Source organism: Sapajus apella, unplaced genomic scaffold (assembly GCF_009761245.1).
Source record: "Sapajus apella isolate SASKATOON/1434 unplaced genomic scaffold, GSC_monkey_1.0 scaffold172, whole genome shotgun sequence".
Classification (NCBI taxonomy): domain Eukaryota; kingdom Metazoa; phylum Chordata; class Mammalia; order Primates; family Cebidae; genus Sapajus; species Sapajus apella.
The window spans coordinates 1,627,734-1,645,504 of record NW_022437112.1 but is presented as its reverse complement, the minus strand read 5'-3'; the positions used below and the strand labels follow the sequence as shown (position 1 = coordinate 1,645,504).

Sequence of the window (17,771 nt, the reverse complement as noted above, 5' to 3'; positions counted from 1 at the left end):
TTTTTGCCCTAAGGGCGATGTCCGCAGACCCCGGCCCACCTTTGTCCTCTGGGTACCTGCAGGCAGGCAGGCGGCGGCATGGGGGCGGGGTAGGCTCGCGCACGCGCAGTGCAAAAGCCAGGGCTCCAGGAAGTCCCGCCTCCCTGGGGCGGGGCCAGGCCAAGAAGGAGAAACCCGGTGCCGCCGCGCGGCCGCTTCCGCGAGCCCGCTCACCGGAAGCGGAAATGCGTCACAGAGGGCGGGCGGCGACGGCGGTGGCTGCGGGCGGTGTCGGAGGCGCCTCCGGAGGACGGTGGCGGCGCCGGGCGGGGAGGCCGCGCCTGCCCGGGAGTCGTCGGGGGACGGCGGGAGCTCGGGCCAGCGTCGGCGGCGGCGGCCTGGGACGCAGGCGGAGCCCCGCGCCGGTGAGTGCCGCCCTGGCCTGGGTGCCGCACGCGAACGCGTCCGTCCGCGGGCCGGTCCCGGGGGGCCGGGGGCCTGTGGGGCGGGACCGGGGGTCTGGGGGCGGGGCCAGGGTGGTCTCGGAGGTGAGGGGGCTGGGTTGGGGGGCGTAGGGCGGCACCGGGGCCCTGGCAGCGCCCGGGGCTGTACAGGGGAGCCGGGGGCTGGGGAGGCCTGGGGTCGGGGTCCGGGGACCCCTGGAAGTAGGGTTGCGGGCTGGAGCTGTGCCTGGGACTCCACCGAAGGAGCTGAGGCCTGCAGCGGTTTCGGAGGGCTGGGAGCTCGGGGGACCGGATGGGGATCCCCAGGGTTCGCCGGGCGGGAGACTGGAGGGGCTTGGGGTAGGGGGACGGGGCGCTGGCGTGGTTCCTAGTTGTATTCTGGGAGGCAGGGGGTTGTAGGGGGTTTTGGAGGCTGGGGTAGTGCTGCGTAGGTTGGGGCATTGCAGCTCATCCAGGAGTGCGGCGCATGGGGGGGGTGTTGGGGGTGTCTAGTGGCCCAGGGGCTGGGAAGGTGTAGGGCCCGTCAGGGGGTACGAGGGGCGGCCTGAGGCTGTGCTGGCGGGAGATGGGGCAGATGCACCTGCCAGGGACAGTACCGGTCCCGGGGGCTGCGCAGTCAGGTGCATGGGGGTGGTCGCGGGGCGCTGGAGGCCAGAGTGAGGAGGTTTCCTCGGTGGTGAAGTTGCCTGGGGCGGCCTGGGCTCGGGGGGAAGGCTCACTGGTCCCTACGCAGGCTGGACCCCCTCCCTTGTGCCCCGCTGATCGTCTCCGGTGGCTTCTCCACCCTCCAGCACTTCTTTGACGTCACCCCCCTCGGGCCTGGGCGAGGAGGCGGTCTCCTGAGCCTGGCAGGAAGCCTCCAGGTTGATGTGGTGGGCGGCGGGGCGGCAGGCGGTCACCTGCGATGTTCGGGTTTCTGTGAGTCAAGCTTCCTCTGCTCGGACTGGGCCTTCAGGAAGTGGCTGCCTGTCGGCCCAGTAGGGAAGAGGTGAGTTGAGGAAGGCACAGGTGTACCAGCTCCAGGCCCCAGGTTTTGGAAAGGCCCTTGTACTTTTTGGCTTTCAGTGGGTTAAAGCTAGGACGCGTCTGGCCATCACGGAGATTGTTAGGGTTCACGGTTCTGGGTGGTTTTTGTAGCCTGAGATTTCCTGTTTTGTGAGTGCAAATACTGACCGCCGCTGCCTCCTGCACAAAACCGTCCCAGATGCGTTCACCTGTGCTGTCCCTGGCCCCTTCGTTTCCCTTCCCCGGGGTCTTTCTGTGCCCATCCGAGGAACTTGGCGTTTGTACCTTCTCTGTCCCTGCGTTACCCGCGCCAGGGGCCTGGTCGTGTTCAGCTTCCCGTCCTGCAGGCTTTGGGAGCTGCTGGGTGCTGGGTGTCGGGGAGGAGTGCCCGCGGCTTTGACACTCACCTGTTCTCTGAGGCTTTCTGTCAGCGTGGCTCTTTCCCCTTTACTGTACTGTTAGTGGTTTCAAAAAGAAAAGAACTCCGTTGACTTGGCTTTTGACAAGCTAGAAAGCAGCGTGACACGGTAGAGAGACACTGCCGTTTCTGTCCTCCGGGTCCAAAGTGCTGGTCTTCATGGGGTGGGGAGAGGTGAAAGGGCGAGGGGAGGTGGGGGGTGCTGGTGCTCACCGTCCGTGTCCTGCGTTTCAGGCCCCAGGTCCCAGTGGCTATGGCCGCGGCCACCATCGTGCACGACACGTCTGAGGCCGTGGAGCTGTGCCCCGCGTACGGCTTGTACCTCAAGCCCATCACCAAGATGACCATCAGCGTGGCGCTCCCGCAGCTGAAGCAGCCGGGGAAGTCCATCTCCAACTGGGAGGTCATGGAGCGGCTGAAGGGCATGGTGCACAGCCACCAGTTCTCCACGCTGCGCATCTCCAAGAGCACCATGGACTTCATCCGCTTCGAGGGCGAGGTGGAGAACAAGAGCCTGGTCAAGTCGTTTCTGGCCTGCCTGGACGGCAAGACCATCAAGCTCAGCGGCTTCTCCGACATCCTGAAGGTGCGCGCGGCCGAGTTCAAGATCGACTTCCCCACGCGGCACGACTGGGACTCCTTCTTCCGCGACGCCAAGGACATGAACGAGACCCTGCCGGGCGAGAGGCCAGACACCATCCACCTGGAGGGGCTGCCATGCAAGTGGTTCGCGCTGAAGGAGTCGGGCTCCGAGAAGCCCAGCGAGGAGGTCCTGGTGAAGGTGTTTGCGAAGTTCGGGGAGATCCGGAACGTGGACATCCCCATGCTGGACCCCTACCGCGAGGAGATGACAGGCCGAAACTTCCACACCTTCAGCTTCGGGGGGCACTTGAACTTCGAGGCCTACGTGCAGTACCGCGAGTACGCGGGCTTCATCCAGGCCATGAGCGCCCTGCGCGGCATGAAGCTCATGTACAAGGGCGAGGACGGCAAGGCCGTGGCCTGCAACATCAAGGTGAGCCCCGGCGCCGGAACCCCTCCCCTCCCCCTCCCTCTCCGAGGCTGGCTTCCGGCAGGGGCGGCCCGGTGCTCTCAACTACACCCCTTAGGCTGCAGGCACCTCCCCTAAGTAGAATGACAGCAGCCGCCCTGGACCCTGTAGAATTTCAGAGGCCCAGGGGTGAGGTTGAGGAGGGGACCTGTGCTGTGGTTTTGCAAATTCTGTATCTCATGAAAGATGAGGAGCAGACACACCTCACATAGTGGGTGAGGGGCGGGCCCTCGGGAGTCCTGGCAGGGATTTGAACCGTGCCAGAACCAGGAGAGCCTGGCCTTCCCTGAATGCTCCTTGAAACCAGGCCTCAATGTTCCCTTTAGCCTCGTGTGCTGTGACCCGTGCTGGCTTCCGGGTGACAAATGAGCCAGCCTCCAGGAGGGACGTTTTGTGGCCTTCAGATGTGCCCCATTGGTGTGGGCAGGGGGCCCTGTGAGCTCGTGTGTGTGCCTGTCCGCGTGTGTGCCCACAGGCAGGCGTGCCTCTGCCTGTGAACTGGTGTGTGAACTCTGCATGTGTGCATGTGGCGCGCTTGGTGACTGTGACCACAGGGAATGGTGGGGCCGGGTAGCGGAAGGGAAGCCGCGTCTGGCAGCGATGGCGCGTCACTTGTGTTTGCTCACCGGTGAGGGCTGCTTGCTGTCCCTTGTTGACTTGTGGCTTTGTGGGATGAGCCAAGTCTTGAGCCCCTGACGGTGACTTGGAAGCATGGGTCTCACTTCTGGGCCCGCTGTCTGGGTCTGCACAGGATGTCAGTGCTGAGCGGGCACTCGGGCCCCTTGGCGGGAGAGGGCTCCTGGCCGTGTGTCTGGGAGGGCTGTGGGGGCGGGAGAGGGCTCCCGGCAGTGTGTCTGGGGGGGCTGTGGGGGCGGGAGAGGGCTCCCGGCCATGCGTCTGGGGGGGCTTTGGGGGAAGCCCATCTCACCCTGTTTTTGGCTTTTAAAGGTTTCTTTTGATTCCACCAAACACCTGAGTGATGCCTCCATTAAGAAGCGGCAGCTGGAGAGGCAGAAGCTTCAGGAACTGGAGCAGCAAAGAGAAGAACAGAAGCGCAGAGAGAAGGAAGCAGAGGAGAGGCAGCGGGCGGAGGAAAGGTATCTGCTGTGGGAGCGGGCCCTCGGCACTGGTGCCTGGCACCTGGGTGTGTGCGTACCTACACCTGTGCAGCTGTGCTTGCGTGCGTGCTTGTGAGCTCGTGTGTGTACCTGTGTGCGTGTGTGCCCATGAACTGGTGTGTGTACTTTGCATGTATGCACGTGGACCCGACTCTGTGTGCCTGTGCATCTGCACACGTGCTTATGTGTACCTGTGTGTATGTGTGCCTGTGAGCTCGTGTGTGCCCGTGTGCATGTACGCATGTGTGCCCGTGGACCTGCGTGCCTGTGAAGCGGTGTGTGTAGTTTGCATGTCTGCATGTGGACCCGAGTGTGTGCCTGTGCATCTCCACACTGTGCCTGCGTGTGTGCCTGTGAGTTCATGTGTCCCTGTGTGCGCATGTGTGTATGCATGTGTGCCTCCGTGTGGTTGCCTCTGCGCCAGTGCACAGACGAGCCAGTGAACCTGTGATTGTCCTTGTGCCCATGTGCACGTGTGGGGGTGTGTATGCGCGTGCACAGCTGTGTTCGTGAGGACATGCGTGAGAACGTGCGTGTTTGTCTTCCCGTCGCACGTCGTGGTCTGACACGGTGTCCGTCGGCTCCCGCAAGCGCGCCTTTCCCGAAGAGCCACCCCTTCTCCCTGCACACACTGCTCAGGTACCCCGCTGAGACGAACGGAACGCCTTGGCCGTTTGCAATTTTGCATGTAGGCGGAAGCTGTGTTTACAACAGGAAATACAGTATTGATGGTGATGGCCACATTTAAGAAAAAAAAAAAAAGCAGCGATCGAGCCATTTGTAGCTCGTTCCTTCTTAGCATTGCAGAGGGGCAGAAGGTGTGAGTGGGGGTGCAGAGCCCTCCCCACCCCGCGCCTTCCTGTGACGCCTGTGCGTCCCGTACATTGGGCTCCATCTGACTTGGCCGGGGCGGGGGGGGGTGCTCCTCGATGGACTCTCAGGTGGCCGAGTCAGTTCGTGTCGTTAACTGACGCACGTGGCTGATGTTTGCCCAGAGCCCCCACACTGAACTCCCCATCCTGCAGGCGACTTCTCCACACACCCCCGGTGCCTCCCCAGGGTAAGTTCGGCTGCAGGCTTCTGGAGCTGGACCCCAGAGGGCTGCTTAGAAGAGGCAGGCCCTGTGTGTGAGCCAGCGGCTGTGAATCGGGACGGGGATTGGGGGCCGGGACCCAAGGCAGGCAGTACAGAGAGGCCGCCGCCCTGGGAGGGAGGGACGGGCGACTCCGTGGCCGTGCTGGGAGGAGGCCCCTCGGAGACACAGTTTTATTGTGGGGTTGAGTCAGGTCCTCCGTGTCAGCCGCTGTCAGGCCGACCGGGATAGCCGGGGTGGGAGACTGTCCCGGGACATGACAGGGATGTCTCCCAGTGTGCACACATGGCGGGGCCTGTCCTCATGCAGTGGGGCCTGGAGCCTCGGGCCCCTCAACCCTGCAGGAGTTTCCCCGTGGCCTTTCGGAAAGCAGCTTAGGGGTCAGGAGCAGAAGCTGCATCGTGGCCTTGCCCTGCAGGGAGACGGACGTAGGAGCAGTGGAGTGTGTGTGACGGGAAGGGGCCCTGTCTGCCTGGCCAGACCACAGAGGGCTTTTGTGGGCAGTGGGGCAAGGCGCTGTGCTGTGGATGGCAGGACGGCGCCTGGCTGTGGCTGGGGCCCTGACGTGGGGCAGGCCTGTGGTCTTGGGGAGCTGGCGGGAGGGCTCCAGGGTGGCCAGTGGGGCTGTGCTTCCCCAGGCAGGGCCGTGCTGGCCCCCGTTGTCCCCACTGTCCTTCCTCAGGGCCTGAGCGTGGGGGAGGGCCAGGGTGGCCCCCCGTGTTTTTACTGGTGAGTGGAGATGGTACGTGTTTGCTTGTTGGGTCCACACGTGAGAGCTGTCCTCGGAGGGCTGCCTAGCCTCTAAGTATGGGTGTGAGTTCTGCCTAAGGGTGCACTTCTGTGCTGAGCGTGAGTGTGGGGCGTGACAGCTCACAGGGCAGTTAAACTTTCAGCACACACCCCGCCTGAGGGCCTTCGTCCCATTGCCCACGGCTCCTGTTCCCTGTGCATCTCCGACTGGGCCTCGGCGCCTGGCCTGGATCCCTTCTTGGGGTGGCGGAGCTCGGGATGCCTTTCCTCCCGGCCTGCTCCTCCGCGTCCCCGAGCGTCCTCTCGGCTCTGTGTCACCCCGGTGGGCTTCGCTGCCTCGCCAGGCAGTTGGCGGTGCCCCCCCAGGCTTCAGAAGTCTCAGCCTCCGTGTCCTGTTCTGTAGGAGCGGCTGTGACCTGTTCCGGTGTCCGGTGGCGGTTTCAATACATTTCAGAGCCGCAGGGCCAGGGAGGATGAGCTGGGGAGCTCCCCGGTGGAGACTCTGGGGCTGTGCCGGGCACCCGGCTGCATGCATCCTCGTTTCCAGGATGCCTCTGTCTGCAGGACAAGTGAGGACCTGCGTGGCGTGGCTCTATTTCTTTAGAGTGAGGTTGCCCTGTGCCAGCACTATGCAGGGCCCTTACAGGATTCCTGCACGCACAGACTGACCTAGCACGGCCCCTCCTTGGTGGGCAGAAACGGCTTCCCCGTGCCACGTGCTTTCCGTGGCTGCCTCAGGCCTGCTCAGGTTGTCAGGTGCTGGTGAGAGCTGCACGCCCGGCTTCTGGGCTGCACTTTTTTTCCTTTCTTTTTTTTGAGACAGAGTGTCACTCTGTCCCTCAGGCTGGAGTGCAGTGACGAGGTCTCGTCTCACTGCAGCCCCCCTTCCCGGGTTCAGGCGATTCTCCTGCCCCAGCCTCAGGAGTAGCTGGGATTACAGACGCACGCCACTGCGCCCAGCTGGTTTTTGTATTTGTGGTAGAGACAGGATTTCACCGTGGTGGCCAGAACTCCTGACCTCGTGATCTGCCCGCCTGGGCCTCCCAAAGTGCTGGGATTACAGGCATGAGCCACCTCACCCTGCCCTGCCCACTCTTAGGAGGTCCTGCTGTGTTTTGCTGCCGCCGGGCTGCTGGGACGGGTCCCTCTCTGTCCAGCTGCGTGTGTGGTCGCCCCTGTGCTCCCTGAGGTCCCGGGTGGTCGTCAGGCAGAGAACTGTGCTGGTGTTTGGGTGCGGTGGGACGACGGCACATGCCCCGTCACCTGGGAAGGGCCCCTCCCACCCTGCTCACTCGTCACCCTCTCCGCAGCTCCGGGCAGCCAGGCTGGCAGTTTCCGCCGTCGTGGGTGTGCCCTTTCTAGAATTTCATAGCACATGGATATGTGCGGTCCGTGGTCCTCAGAGCCGTATCGTCCACAAGGCTCTCGTGCATGGCTGTGCGCGGCCCATGCGCCCCCTCCTCTCCGCGAGACGCTGCCATCTGGGGCCTACTCACTGCCTGTGCGCATTCTGGGCTTCACGCGGCATTCTTAGAAAGCTTTCCTGTGGAGCTGCCACCTGTTTCCCTGCCGTTTGTGCTCGGTGCTGTTTTCTGGTGCTGTGTTCTTGACGGATGCACTGGCTGAAGCCGGGTGCCTCATGTGGCTTCGTGGCCGTCTGTGTCCTTCTCCCGTGTCCGGTTCCCCACTGGGGCGCTGGCCTTCCATCAGTGGTGGCCACAGATGCCACCCCCAGGATCGTCACTGGTATCTCGCGTTGTTGCCGACGCTGTTTCCCCAGTCTGTCTGTCCGTGCCTCTTTCCCCTGGCTGGGGGGGCGTGGCTTCTGATGTTGGGGGGTGCGGGGGTTTCAGGGCTCGGTCACACTTAGCAGGTCGGCGTTGGAAGGTCACGGAGTTACGGGCCTGATATTCGCGCGTGGCCTTTCCCCGTGGTGTGAAAGGCTGCTCCTGCGGTGGGTGGTGGTGGCTGCCGCGCTGTCTGTGACGAACCCCCCGGTGTGTCCCACGCAGGAAACAGAAGGAGCTGGAAGAGCTGGAGCGGGAGAGGAAAAGGGAGGAGAAGCTGCGTAAGCGGCAGCAGAAGCAGCGGGAGCGCGAGCTGCGCCGCAGCCAGAAGCGGCTGGAGAAGCTGCAGGCGGAGGAGCAGAAGCAGCTGCAGGAGAAGATCCGGCTGGAGGAACGCAAGCTGCTGCTGGCCCAGAGGAACCTGCAGTCCATCCGGCTCATCGCCGAGCTGCTCAGCAGAGCCAAGGTACCGCCGCCGGGCCCCGCAGCCGCCGGCCGCGCCTCCCCTAAAACGCGGGTGGCGTCACGGCGCCGCCTCCCCGCCGGCCGCCGCGGCACACAGACCAGCCTTGATGCCGAGGATGGCGGCTCCTGCCTGGTAGGCCGCGGCGGTCCTCCGTCGTGCCCGATGGTGTCACAGCTCTTGCAAAGCTCTTGCATCCAGGTTCCCCGGGTGCAGGCTGGCCGCCTCCGGGAGGGTCGGGGCAGAGGCTGTCCGTCGTCTTTGGGTCAGGGTGGTGGCACAGAGTGCAGGGGCCGCTCTGGGCTGTGGTCAGGTGGCGTAGCTGCGACCTCCCCACTGGCCCAGAGCAGAAGGGCAAGGCGGGCTGGGCGGAGGGCTGGGCCCTCAGGGGCCTGCAGGGGGCTGGGTCCCACCTCCAAAGTGTGAGCCTGCAGGTCTCCCCGGCGCCGGGACTCAGGATCCCTTGGCGCCGGCAGCCTCCTTGCCCCTCCTGCACGGAGGACTGGTAACCCTCCACGAGCCCAGGCCCAGGGCTCACAGGCAGGCAGGCAGGCAGACCTCCGCAGGACAGGCCTCCCCAGCACGTTCCTTGTCCCCAGGAGGGCTGCGTCCCCCTGCAGGCCAGCGCGGGGCCACCCCATAACCTGTTGTCTGATTACAGTTGTGATAAGTCCCCGGGAAGGAGTCTGACAAGAGGCTGAGATGTGGCAGCCCAGTCCTTTCCTCATGGTGAATATTGAAGACACTAACCCAGGCTAGGCCGGGCTTGCCCCGCGCGGCGGCCACACGTGTGTCTGCGGCGTCCTCTCAGCTCCCTGTTGCTGGCGGCCGCTTGTGACCTAACTGCAGGCCCCTGTGTGCGACATGGTGGGGGCCCCACGGCAAGGCCCGGCTCTGCCCCACAGGCCCGCTCGGGGGCTGTGCCGAGTCGCTTTGCCAAGGGGTTTCCTTGTCACTCAGAGGCACGATGGCCCAGCCGTGGCCAAGGGAGCTGAGGGATGGACAGGCCGGACCTGGCTCGGAGGAGACGCCTCCACCCCGGGGCCGGAGTCCAGCCAGGCAGCCGCCCCTGCGCCCCCGACCACGGGGCCTGCAAACACCGGCACAGCTCCTCTCCCGGCGTCCGGCGCGCCCGGGCACGGGCTCAGCGGCACTTTCCTCTTCCCTGCAGGCCGTGAAGCTCCAGGAGCAGGAGCGGAAGGAGGAGAAGCTGCGGCTGCAGCAGCAGGAGGAGCGGCGGCGGCTGCAGGAGGCCGAGCTGCGGCGCGTGGAGGAGGAGAAGGAGCGCGCGCTGGGGCTGCAGCGGAAGGAGCGGGAGCTGCGTGAGCGCCTGCTGAGCATCCTGCTGAGCAAGAAGCCCGACGACGCCCACGCGCACGACGAGCTGCTGCAGCCGGTGCTGGACATCCTGCACACCGTGTCCTCCGGCTGCGTGGGCCCCGCCACGCTGCACCCCCTCGCGGGCCAGCCCCCGGCCGGTGCCCCCAGGGAGACCCCGGCACCCGCTGAGGCCGACGGCGCCCCCAAAAGCGTGAACGGGAGCGTGGCCGAGGAGGCCCCGGGCAAGGAGGGTCAGAGCGCTTGTCGCGTGGCCCCCGAGGACGGTTCCCCGGAGAAGAGGTGCCCCGGCGTCCTCGCCTGCATCCCCGACAACAACCAGCAGCCCAAGGGTCTCCCCGCCTGCGAGCAGAACGTCTCCAAAAAGGAGTCCCGCTCGGAGCAGGACAAGTGCAACAGGGAGCCCAGCAAGGGCCGGGGCCGGGCCGGCGGAGACGGGCTCGACGAGCGGCACAAGCGCGACAGGAGCCGCGCCAGGCGGGCCGCCAGCCGCGAGGACGGGAGGCCGCGCAAGGAGCGGCGGACCCACAAGAAGCATGCGCACAAGGACAGCCCCCGGCGGCGCAGCGCCAGCGCCGACCACACGCGTTCCCGCAGGTCCCACAGCAAAGACAGGCACCGCCGGGAGCGCAGCCGGGAGCGCAGGGGCAGCGCCAGCAGGAAGCGCAGCCGCCACCGCCGCAGGAGCCGCTCGCGCTCCCGGTCCCCGAGCAGGCACCGCAGCGCCTGGAACAGGTAATGAAGGCCGCGGCCTCCGCACGGCCTGTCCCGCCCGGAAAGACGGGAGCAGCTCCAGCGCCCCGCCGCTCCTCCTCCTCCTCCGCTCTCCGTCCACCCCTGCAAAGCCAAGACCCCTTCTGCAGCCACGAGTGTCCAAGGAGCCCGCCGGCGAGAAGGACGACGCCAGCCTTGAGCGCTCATGTTCCGCCGCCGCACGCTTGGCGCTTCGGTTTCACACTCGCCCTTCAAAACTCGATCCGATAGCTTTAACACGGCCAGCCCTCGCTCTGTCAGGAAAACCGTGCAGACCCGCAGTTGTGAGGATGGCGGAGCTGCTGTGTCCCCCACGCACATGAGGTTTCCGCGTCTGCTCGGCGACCTCCCGGCGCGCACGGCTGAGGATGTGCACGCCACGCAGGAGGCGCGGGGGGAGTCGCCAAAGGAGTGGGGCGGCAGACACCTGGCACTAAAGACAGGCCGTGCCCTGCTGATTCACCCCCGATGGTAACTTTAACTGTCTGGGAAGTGCAGTTTGGGTGGGGCGCCGAAATGTGACAGGGTCACATTGAGTCGGATGAGGGAGGCGCAAGTCCTTCCAGATCAATACTCGCGCGCTGCTCTATCTAAGGTGTCGGTGTGAGGGGAGTGCTACAAACGGCCTGATGCTCCCTAACTTCAAAAACATTCACTTTTTACAACTTGAAGGAATTCAGCAGAAAAGACGTTGGTTCGAAGCTTTGGTTCCTAGTAAAGGTTAGTGTGTGTGTGTTTTTTTTAAGAAGCTGTTTTGCTAAATTATTTTTACTGGAATGTTTCACACAGATTTAAGGCTGCAAACTTGTTGAGTTTTACAATCGGCTCCTCAAAGTGAGGCTCAGAAGTACTTAAACATAGCTGTAACGTTCGCGGTAGGAAAGATGGTGTTTATTCCGATTTGCATTTTTATGGTGAAATAAAATCTTTTTCCAGTGAGCTGAAGTTTTCGGCGCTGAGCGTTGTGTTTTTCTGTTCCTTGGAGTGCCTCGTTCAGGTAAAGGTAGCCAAGTGCGTCTCACACCAGTAGAAATCGTTGGCGTTTCCTAGAACTGCTGAGTCCTGATCATCGCGCAGCTTTTGCTGTCTTTACTGAAAATACACAGAAGGAGCCGGGTGTGGTGGCGGGCGCCTGTCGTCCCAGCTACTCGGGAGGCTGAGGCCGGAGAACCGCTTGAACCCAGGAGGTGGAGATTGCAGCGAGCCGAGATCACGTCACTGCGCTCCAGCCTGGCAACAGCGTGAGACTCCATCTCGGTCCTAAGAGGCGTCTTAGATGTTCTTTGCTGAGAACCGTAAAGTCAGGAAATTTAGAAAAGCAGGTTTAAACAATGCATGTTCTTCCTCCCACCTGCAGTGTGGTCACAGGTGCTGTACACGCTGCCTGCTTAACCTGAGCAGGGTGGAATAGTCCCTTCCTCTGTGGACTTAAAACACAAGCCTTCCGCCAGGCGGTGGCTCATGCCTGTCATCCCAGCACTTTGGGAGGCCGAGGCGGGTGGGTCACTTCAGGTCAGGAGATCCAGACCAGCCTGACCAACACGGCGAAACCCCGAAATACAAAAAATTGGCCGGGTTTGGGGCGGGTGCTTGTACTCCGGTGACTCTGGCGGCTCAGGCAGGAGAATCGCTGGAACTCAGGAGGCTGAGCTTGTGAGCTGAGATCACACCACTGCACTGCAGCCTGGGCAACAGGAGACTGCATGTCAAAAAGAAAAAAAAAAAAAACCACCTTGGTGATGGGAGGTCTGGACACGCGCCCCTCCCACCCCCAAGCTCGTATCACTAGTGGAGGAGGGCTGCAGAGACAGCCTTTCTCTCAGATGGCTCTGTCCTGTCTGTAGAAACTGACATGAGGTGCCCGGACGCTGACTGTGTGGAAACGTGGGCCCCGCACAATTCTGTGCACCTGTGTCAGTCTGCACCGCCCAGTCCTGAGTTTTTGCCTGTTCAGCGGTTGTAAGAACGTCACCAGGGCTGGCGCGGTGGCTCACACCTGTCATCCTGGCACTGTGGCAGTCCAAGGCAGGTGGATCTCACCGGAGGTCAGGAGTTTTGAGACCAGCCTGGCCAACATGGTGAAACCCCATCTCTACTAAAATTACAAAAAATTAACCAGGCACGGTGGTACACACCCGTCATCCAGCGCAGCTACTCGGGAGGCCGAGGCATGAGAATCGCTTGAACCCGGGGTCTGGAGGTTGCAGTGAACCGAGATTGCACCATTGCAGTCCAGTCTGGGTGACGAGAGTGAAACTCATCTCAAAAACAAAAAAAAAGGGGCTGGGTGTGGTGGCTCACACCTGTAATCCCAGTACTCTGGGAGGCCGAGGCGGGCAGATCACGAGGTCAGTTCTAGAGCAACCTGGCCAACATAGTTAAGCCCCATCTCCACTAAAAATACAAAAATTAGCCAGGTATGGAGGCACACAACTGTAGTCCCAGCTACTCGGGAGGCTGAGGCAGGAGAATCGCTTCAACCTGGGAGGCGGAGGTTGCAGTGAGCTGAAACCGCCATTGCACTCCAGCCTGGGTGACACAGTGACTCCCTCTCAAAAAAAAAAAAAATTGCCAGGACCAGGCACTGCTCTTGGCAGCTGGGATGTGGTGCTGGAAGGTTCTCTCCCTGCAGACCGTGAATGTGCAGATACAGGGATGAGGAGTCCCAGTGATAGCAAGGTCAGGGAAGGCTTCTCGAGTGAGCCGAGTGTGCAAGGCAGAAGCGTGGACATGGTGTGTCCGAGCTCCAGAAGTGAATGTGGCAAAGGAATAGGCAGAAGAGAAGCAGGAAAGGTGGACGTGGACCAGATCGCACAGATTAGATGGATCCACTCCAGACTTTACAGACTGATGCACTCTGGACTTATAGATTGATCCACTCCAGAGTTTACAGATGGATCCACTCCAGACTTTATAGACTGAGCCACTGTACAGTTTACAGATGGATCCACTCCAGACATTATAGATTGATCCACTCCGGACTATATAGATGGATCCACTCTGGACTTTATAGATTGATCCACTCTAGATTTTCTAGATGGATCCACTCCAGATTTTATAGACGGATCCATTCCAGACTTTATAGACCTGTCCACTCCAGACTATATAGATGGATCCACTCTGGACTTTATAGACAGATCCACTCCAGACTTTATAGATGGATCCACTATGGGCTTCATAGATTGATCCACTTCAGACTTTTTAGACAGATCCACTCCAGACTTTAAAGGCCTACCCACTCCAGATATTATAGACAGATCCATTCTGGACTTTATAGATTGATCCACTCCAGATTTTATAGATGGATCCACTCTGGACTTTATAGACAGATCCACTCCAACTTTATAGACAGATCGACTCGATTTTATAGACGGATCCACTTTGGACTTTATAGGCAGATCCACTCTGGACTTTATAGACAGATCCACTCCGGACTTGATAGATGGATCCACTCTGGACTTTATAGATGGATCCATTCTGGACTTTATAGACTGATCCACTCGACTTTATAGATTGCTCCAATCCAGATTTTATAGACTGATCCACTGCAGACTTTACTGACGGGTCCACTCTGGGCTTTCAGGGTGAGAGGCAGGGGGACTGTAAGCTGGGTGTGTGATGAGGCTGGGGGCCTATGGCATGCTGGTGGACTGGCGGGTTGATGGGAAAGGAGAAGTTGGCAAAACTGGAATGCCTGTTGCCTTGTGATACACTGGATGCAGGCTGTCTAGGCGAGCTGGAGAGCACCACCCTCAGGCCTATAGAAATGGGTATCAGCTGGGCGAGGTGGCTCACGCCTGTAATCCCAGCACTGTGGGAGGCTGAGGTGGACAGATCATGAGTTCAAGAGATCGAGACCATCCTGGCCAACATGGTGAAATCCCAGCGCCATTAAAAAAACAAAATTAGCCAGGTATGGCACATGCCTGTAATCCCAGCTACTTGAGAGGCTGAGGCAGGAGAATCCCTTGAATTCGGGAGGTGGAAGTTGCAGTGAGCCGAGATCGCACCACTGCACTCCAGCCTGGGCAATAGAGGGAGACTCCGTCTCAAAAAAAATAAATACATAAAAATCAAACTTCCCTGTTGAGTATGTCCTGTGTCATGGTGACACCCGGGCCTCCTTCCATGTTTTCACCTGTGAGTCCCCCCTCCTCCGATACTGAGGTGGCCTGTGTCACCGTCACCATTCTGGGGTCCTTCTGTGTTCCTGTTTTGAGGCCGCCCATGTTACGGCTTATGTCTCTCATGTTATGGTTTATGTTTCTCATGCCTTGCTAGTGTCTGCAGTGTGCTTTTCTTTTCTTTTATTCTTTTTTTTTTTGACTCAGAGTCTCACTCTGTCACCCAGGCTGGAGTGCAGTGGCACAATCTCGGCTCACTGCAACCTCTGCTTCCTGGTTTCAAGCGATTCTCCTGCCTCAGCCTCCCAATGAGCTGGGATGACAGGCGTGCGCCACCACGCCTGGCTCATTTTTGTATTATTAGTAGAGACAGGGTTTCCCAACGTTGATCAGGCTGGTCTCGAACTCCTGACCTCGTGATCCACCCGCTTCAGCCTCCCGAAGTGCTGGGATGCCAGGCGTGAGCCACCGCCCCCAGGCAACAGGGCATTGCTTCTGCTGGCCTCTGGTCAAGGGACGGAGGAAGACGTTGTCAGTCCTGTGACGTTTGGTGGCCTAGGGAGGCCGCCGCGTATCCTGGGAATGCTCTTTAGAGATGCCTCTTCGAGGCGGTATCTTGTGGCTCTAGAGCTGCAGGGGCTGAGGGGAATGAGGAACCGAGGAAGCTTGAGCCAACGCTGGGAGAAGACCTGCGCACTGCTGGCGTCTCCAGCTTCAGCAGAGCACCTGCAAACTCTAAGTGCGCCCTTTCTGTTCTATCCGTAACCTCACAGGGAGCTGGGCTCCTGCCAACTGTATCGGGTCTTTTTTGGTTGTTTGTATTTTATTTTTTGTGTTGTGTTTTCAGATAGAGTCTCGCTCTGTCACCCAGGCTGGAGGGCAGTGGTGCCATCTCAGTTCACTGTAACCTCTGCCTGCCGGGTTCAAGCGATTCTCCTGCCCCAGCCTCCTGAGTAGCTGGGACTACAGGCGCCCACCACCATGCCCAGGTAATTTTTGTATTATTAGTAGAGACGGGGTTTCTCCATGTTGGCCAGGCTGGTCTCGAACTCCCAACCTCATGATCCACCCACCTGGGCCTCCCAAAGCGCTGGGATGACAGGCGTGAGCCACCGACCCCGGCTTACATCAGGCCTCTGTACCTGGATTTTTGAAGCATCCACAGGTGAAGACGGTGTTTCTGTTGTCGTCCCTTCTTGGCCCTGTCTGTTCCTACCCGGCTCAGTGGGCAGGTGGAGGGGTGAGGCCTTGTAGGGATGCAGGGCCTTGAGCGCCTTTCCATGCTAATTTCCCGTCCTCCACCTGTGGAGCTTCCACTCTGGGCTTTCACAGACGGTCAGGAGTTCTTGCCACACGGCCAGGTTTACGGGAATGGCTGCGTTTCTAAGCCTTCATGTGACATGTAAACCCATTCTTGAACCCATGCTCCGGAGAAAGGCCCTCCCGATTTCTCCTTCCCTTATTCCCCTCTCCCAGCCTACAAAAAGGCGTTTTCTCTTCTTTCCTTTTTTTTTCAGTTCTGTTCTTGTTGCCCAGGCCAGAGTGCAATGGTGCGATCTCAGCTCACTGCAACCTCCATCTCCCGGGTTCAAGTGATTCTCCTGCCTCAGCCTCCTGAGCAGCTGTGACTACAGGCACCTGCCACCATGCCCAGCCAATTTTCCTGTATCTTTAGTAGAGATGATGGGGTTTCACGGTGTTGGCCAGGCTGGTCTCGAACTCCTGACCTCGTGATCCTCCTGCCTCAGCCTCCCGAAGTGCTGGGGTTAGAGGCGTGAGCCACTGCGCCCGGCCCATTTTTAAAAGCTTTATATGTTATTATAGATTTAGGGCATAGATGTGCGGTTGTGTCACCATGGAGGCTATGAAACACAGGAAGACAAATGCAGTCTGTTCTCACTTATAAGTGGGAGCTGAATAACGGGTCCATGTGGGCACAGAGGCTGTCACCGTAGACACATGACTGCCTTTTCCACATGCACCTGAATCCCCGCCCTCCTCCCGGCTGGAATTGCGAGCTGCACTTCTGTACTGGGAAGTCTGCCTGATCAGGCCGGGCACAGTGGCTCGTGCCTGTAATCCCAGCACTTTGGGAGGCGGGTGGATCACCTGAGGTCGGGAGTTCGAGATCAGCCTGGCCAACACGGTGAAACTCCATCTCTACAAAAATTAGCCCGGCATGGTGGGGGGCGCCTGTAGTCCCAGCTACTCAGGAGGCTGAGGCAGGAGCATCGCTTGAACCCGGGAGGCGGAGGTTGCAGTGAGCCGAGATCGCACCACTGCACTCCAGCCTGGGCCACAGAGCGAGACTCTGTCTTTATAAAAAGTAAAAAAAAATGTATTTAAAACGTGTCAACGTGGCATGAACTGCTGTTAATTTGTTCCCGTGTATGGTTTAAATGGATGAATATCGTTATCAGAATGCTGTAGTTCAAATTCCATGGGCCCCCAGCCGACAGACGAAGCAAAGATATTTTGAAACGTCATCTATTCTATGTGTAAAATAGCACCATGTGCATTTTTGAACCATTTTAGATGAATATTACACATGCATATGGGGGCTCATGCCTATAATCCCTGCACTTTGGCAGGCCAAGGTGGGAGGGTCACTGGAGTCCAGGAGTTCAAGACCAGCCTGGGCAACATTGTGAGTCCTTGTCTCCAGCAAAAATACAAAACTTTTTAAGTTTTTAAACTAGCTGGGCATGGCCGGGCACAGTGGCTCAGGCCTGTAATCCCAACACTTGGGGAGGCAGAGGCAGGAGGATGACGAAGTCAGGAGTTCTAGACCAGCCTGGCCAACACGGTGAAATCCCGTCTCTACTGAAAATACAGAACAATTAGCCTGGCATGGTGGTGAGCGCCTGTAGTCCCAGCTACTCGGGAGGCTGAGGCAGGAGGATCGCGTGAGCTACAGTGAGCAATGATTGTGCCACTGCACTCCAGCCTGGGCGACAGAGTGAAACCCTATGTCTAAAAGAGAGACCTGTCTCTGAAAAAATAATTTCAAAAATACAATAGAAAAACAGGCAAGAGGGGGTACACGAGAGAACCCAGCCGTCCACCACAGCCATGGGTGTCTAGGTGGTGATGCGTTTCCTGGGCTGGGGTTTCCGGGTCCCATGCAGGAGGCCAGCGGCATCTCCCACAGCAGCTTCCCCGGGGACTGCTGAAGCTGTGGCCGGACGGGCCACCCGGGGCAGGGGCAAGTGGAGTGGCATCGCCCAGGTGTCCAGGCTGGGATGGCCCCCACACGCCTCCCTTCTGCGCACCTGCCCGTCCTCCCTGGCCCTCCCTCCTTCTCACCTGGAGGACATGAATGCCATGCTGGTTGCTTCCTCCAGGCCACCCCGTCCCTTCCCCGGCTGAGACTCCAGGCCACCCCGTCCCTCCTCCAGTGGAGACTCCAGGCCACCCCGTCCCTCCTC

At 60.2% G+C, this 17,771-nt stretch overlaps 1 protein-coding gene across 3 annotated transcripts; it reads left to right on the top strand.

The window, feature by feature from the left end:
- The first annotated feature begins 219 nt into the window (after positions 1-219).
- On the top strand, positions 220-11,161 carry AKAP17A (A-kinase anchoring protein 17A). 3 transcript variants are annotated; one of them, XM_032267764.1, is made up of 5 exons: positions 220-404; positions 2,101-2,881; positions 3,866-4,014; positions 7,891-8,131; positions 9,300-11,161. In XM_032267764.1, the coding sequence occupies exons 2-5, from the start codon at positions 2,120-2,122 to the stop codon at positions 10,203-10,205; spliced, it is 2,058 nt and encodes a 685-aa protein (XP_032123655.1). In that variant the 5' UTR covers positions 220-404; positions 2,101-2,119; the 3' UTR covers positions 10,206-11,161. The 3 variants fall into 3 exon arrangements, with proteins under 3 accessions (XP_032123655.1, XP_032123657.1, XP_032123656.1); XM_032267766.1 differs by lacking the exon at positions 9,300-11,161 and adding an exon at positions 8,461-9,086 and having other exon boundaries at positions 7,891-8,387; XM_032267765.1 differs by lacking the exon at positions 220-404 and adding an exon at positions 1,140-1,431.
- Positions 11,162-17,771: the final 6,610 nt, after the last annotated feature.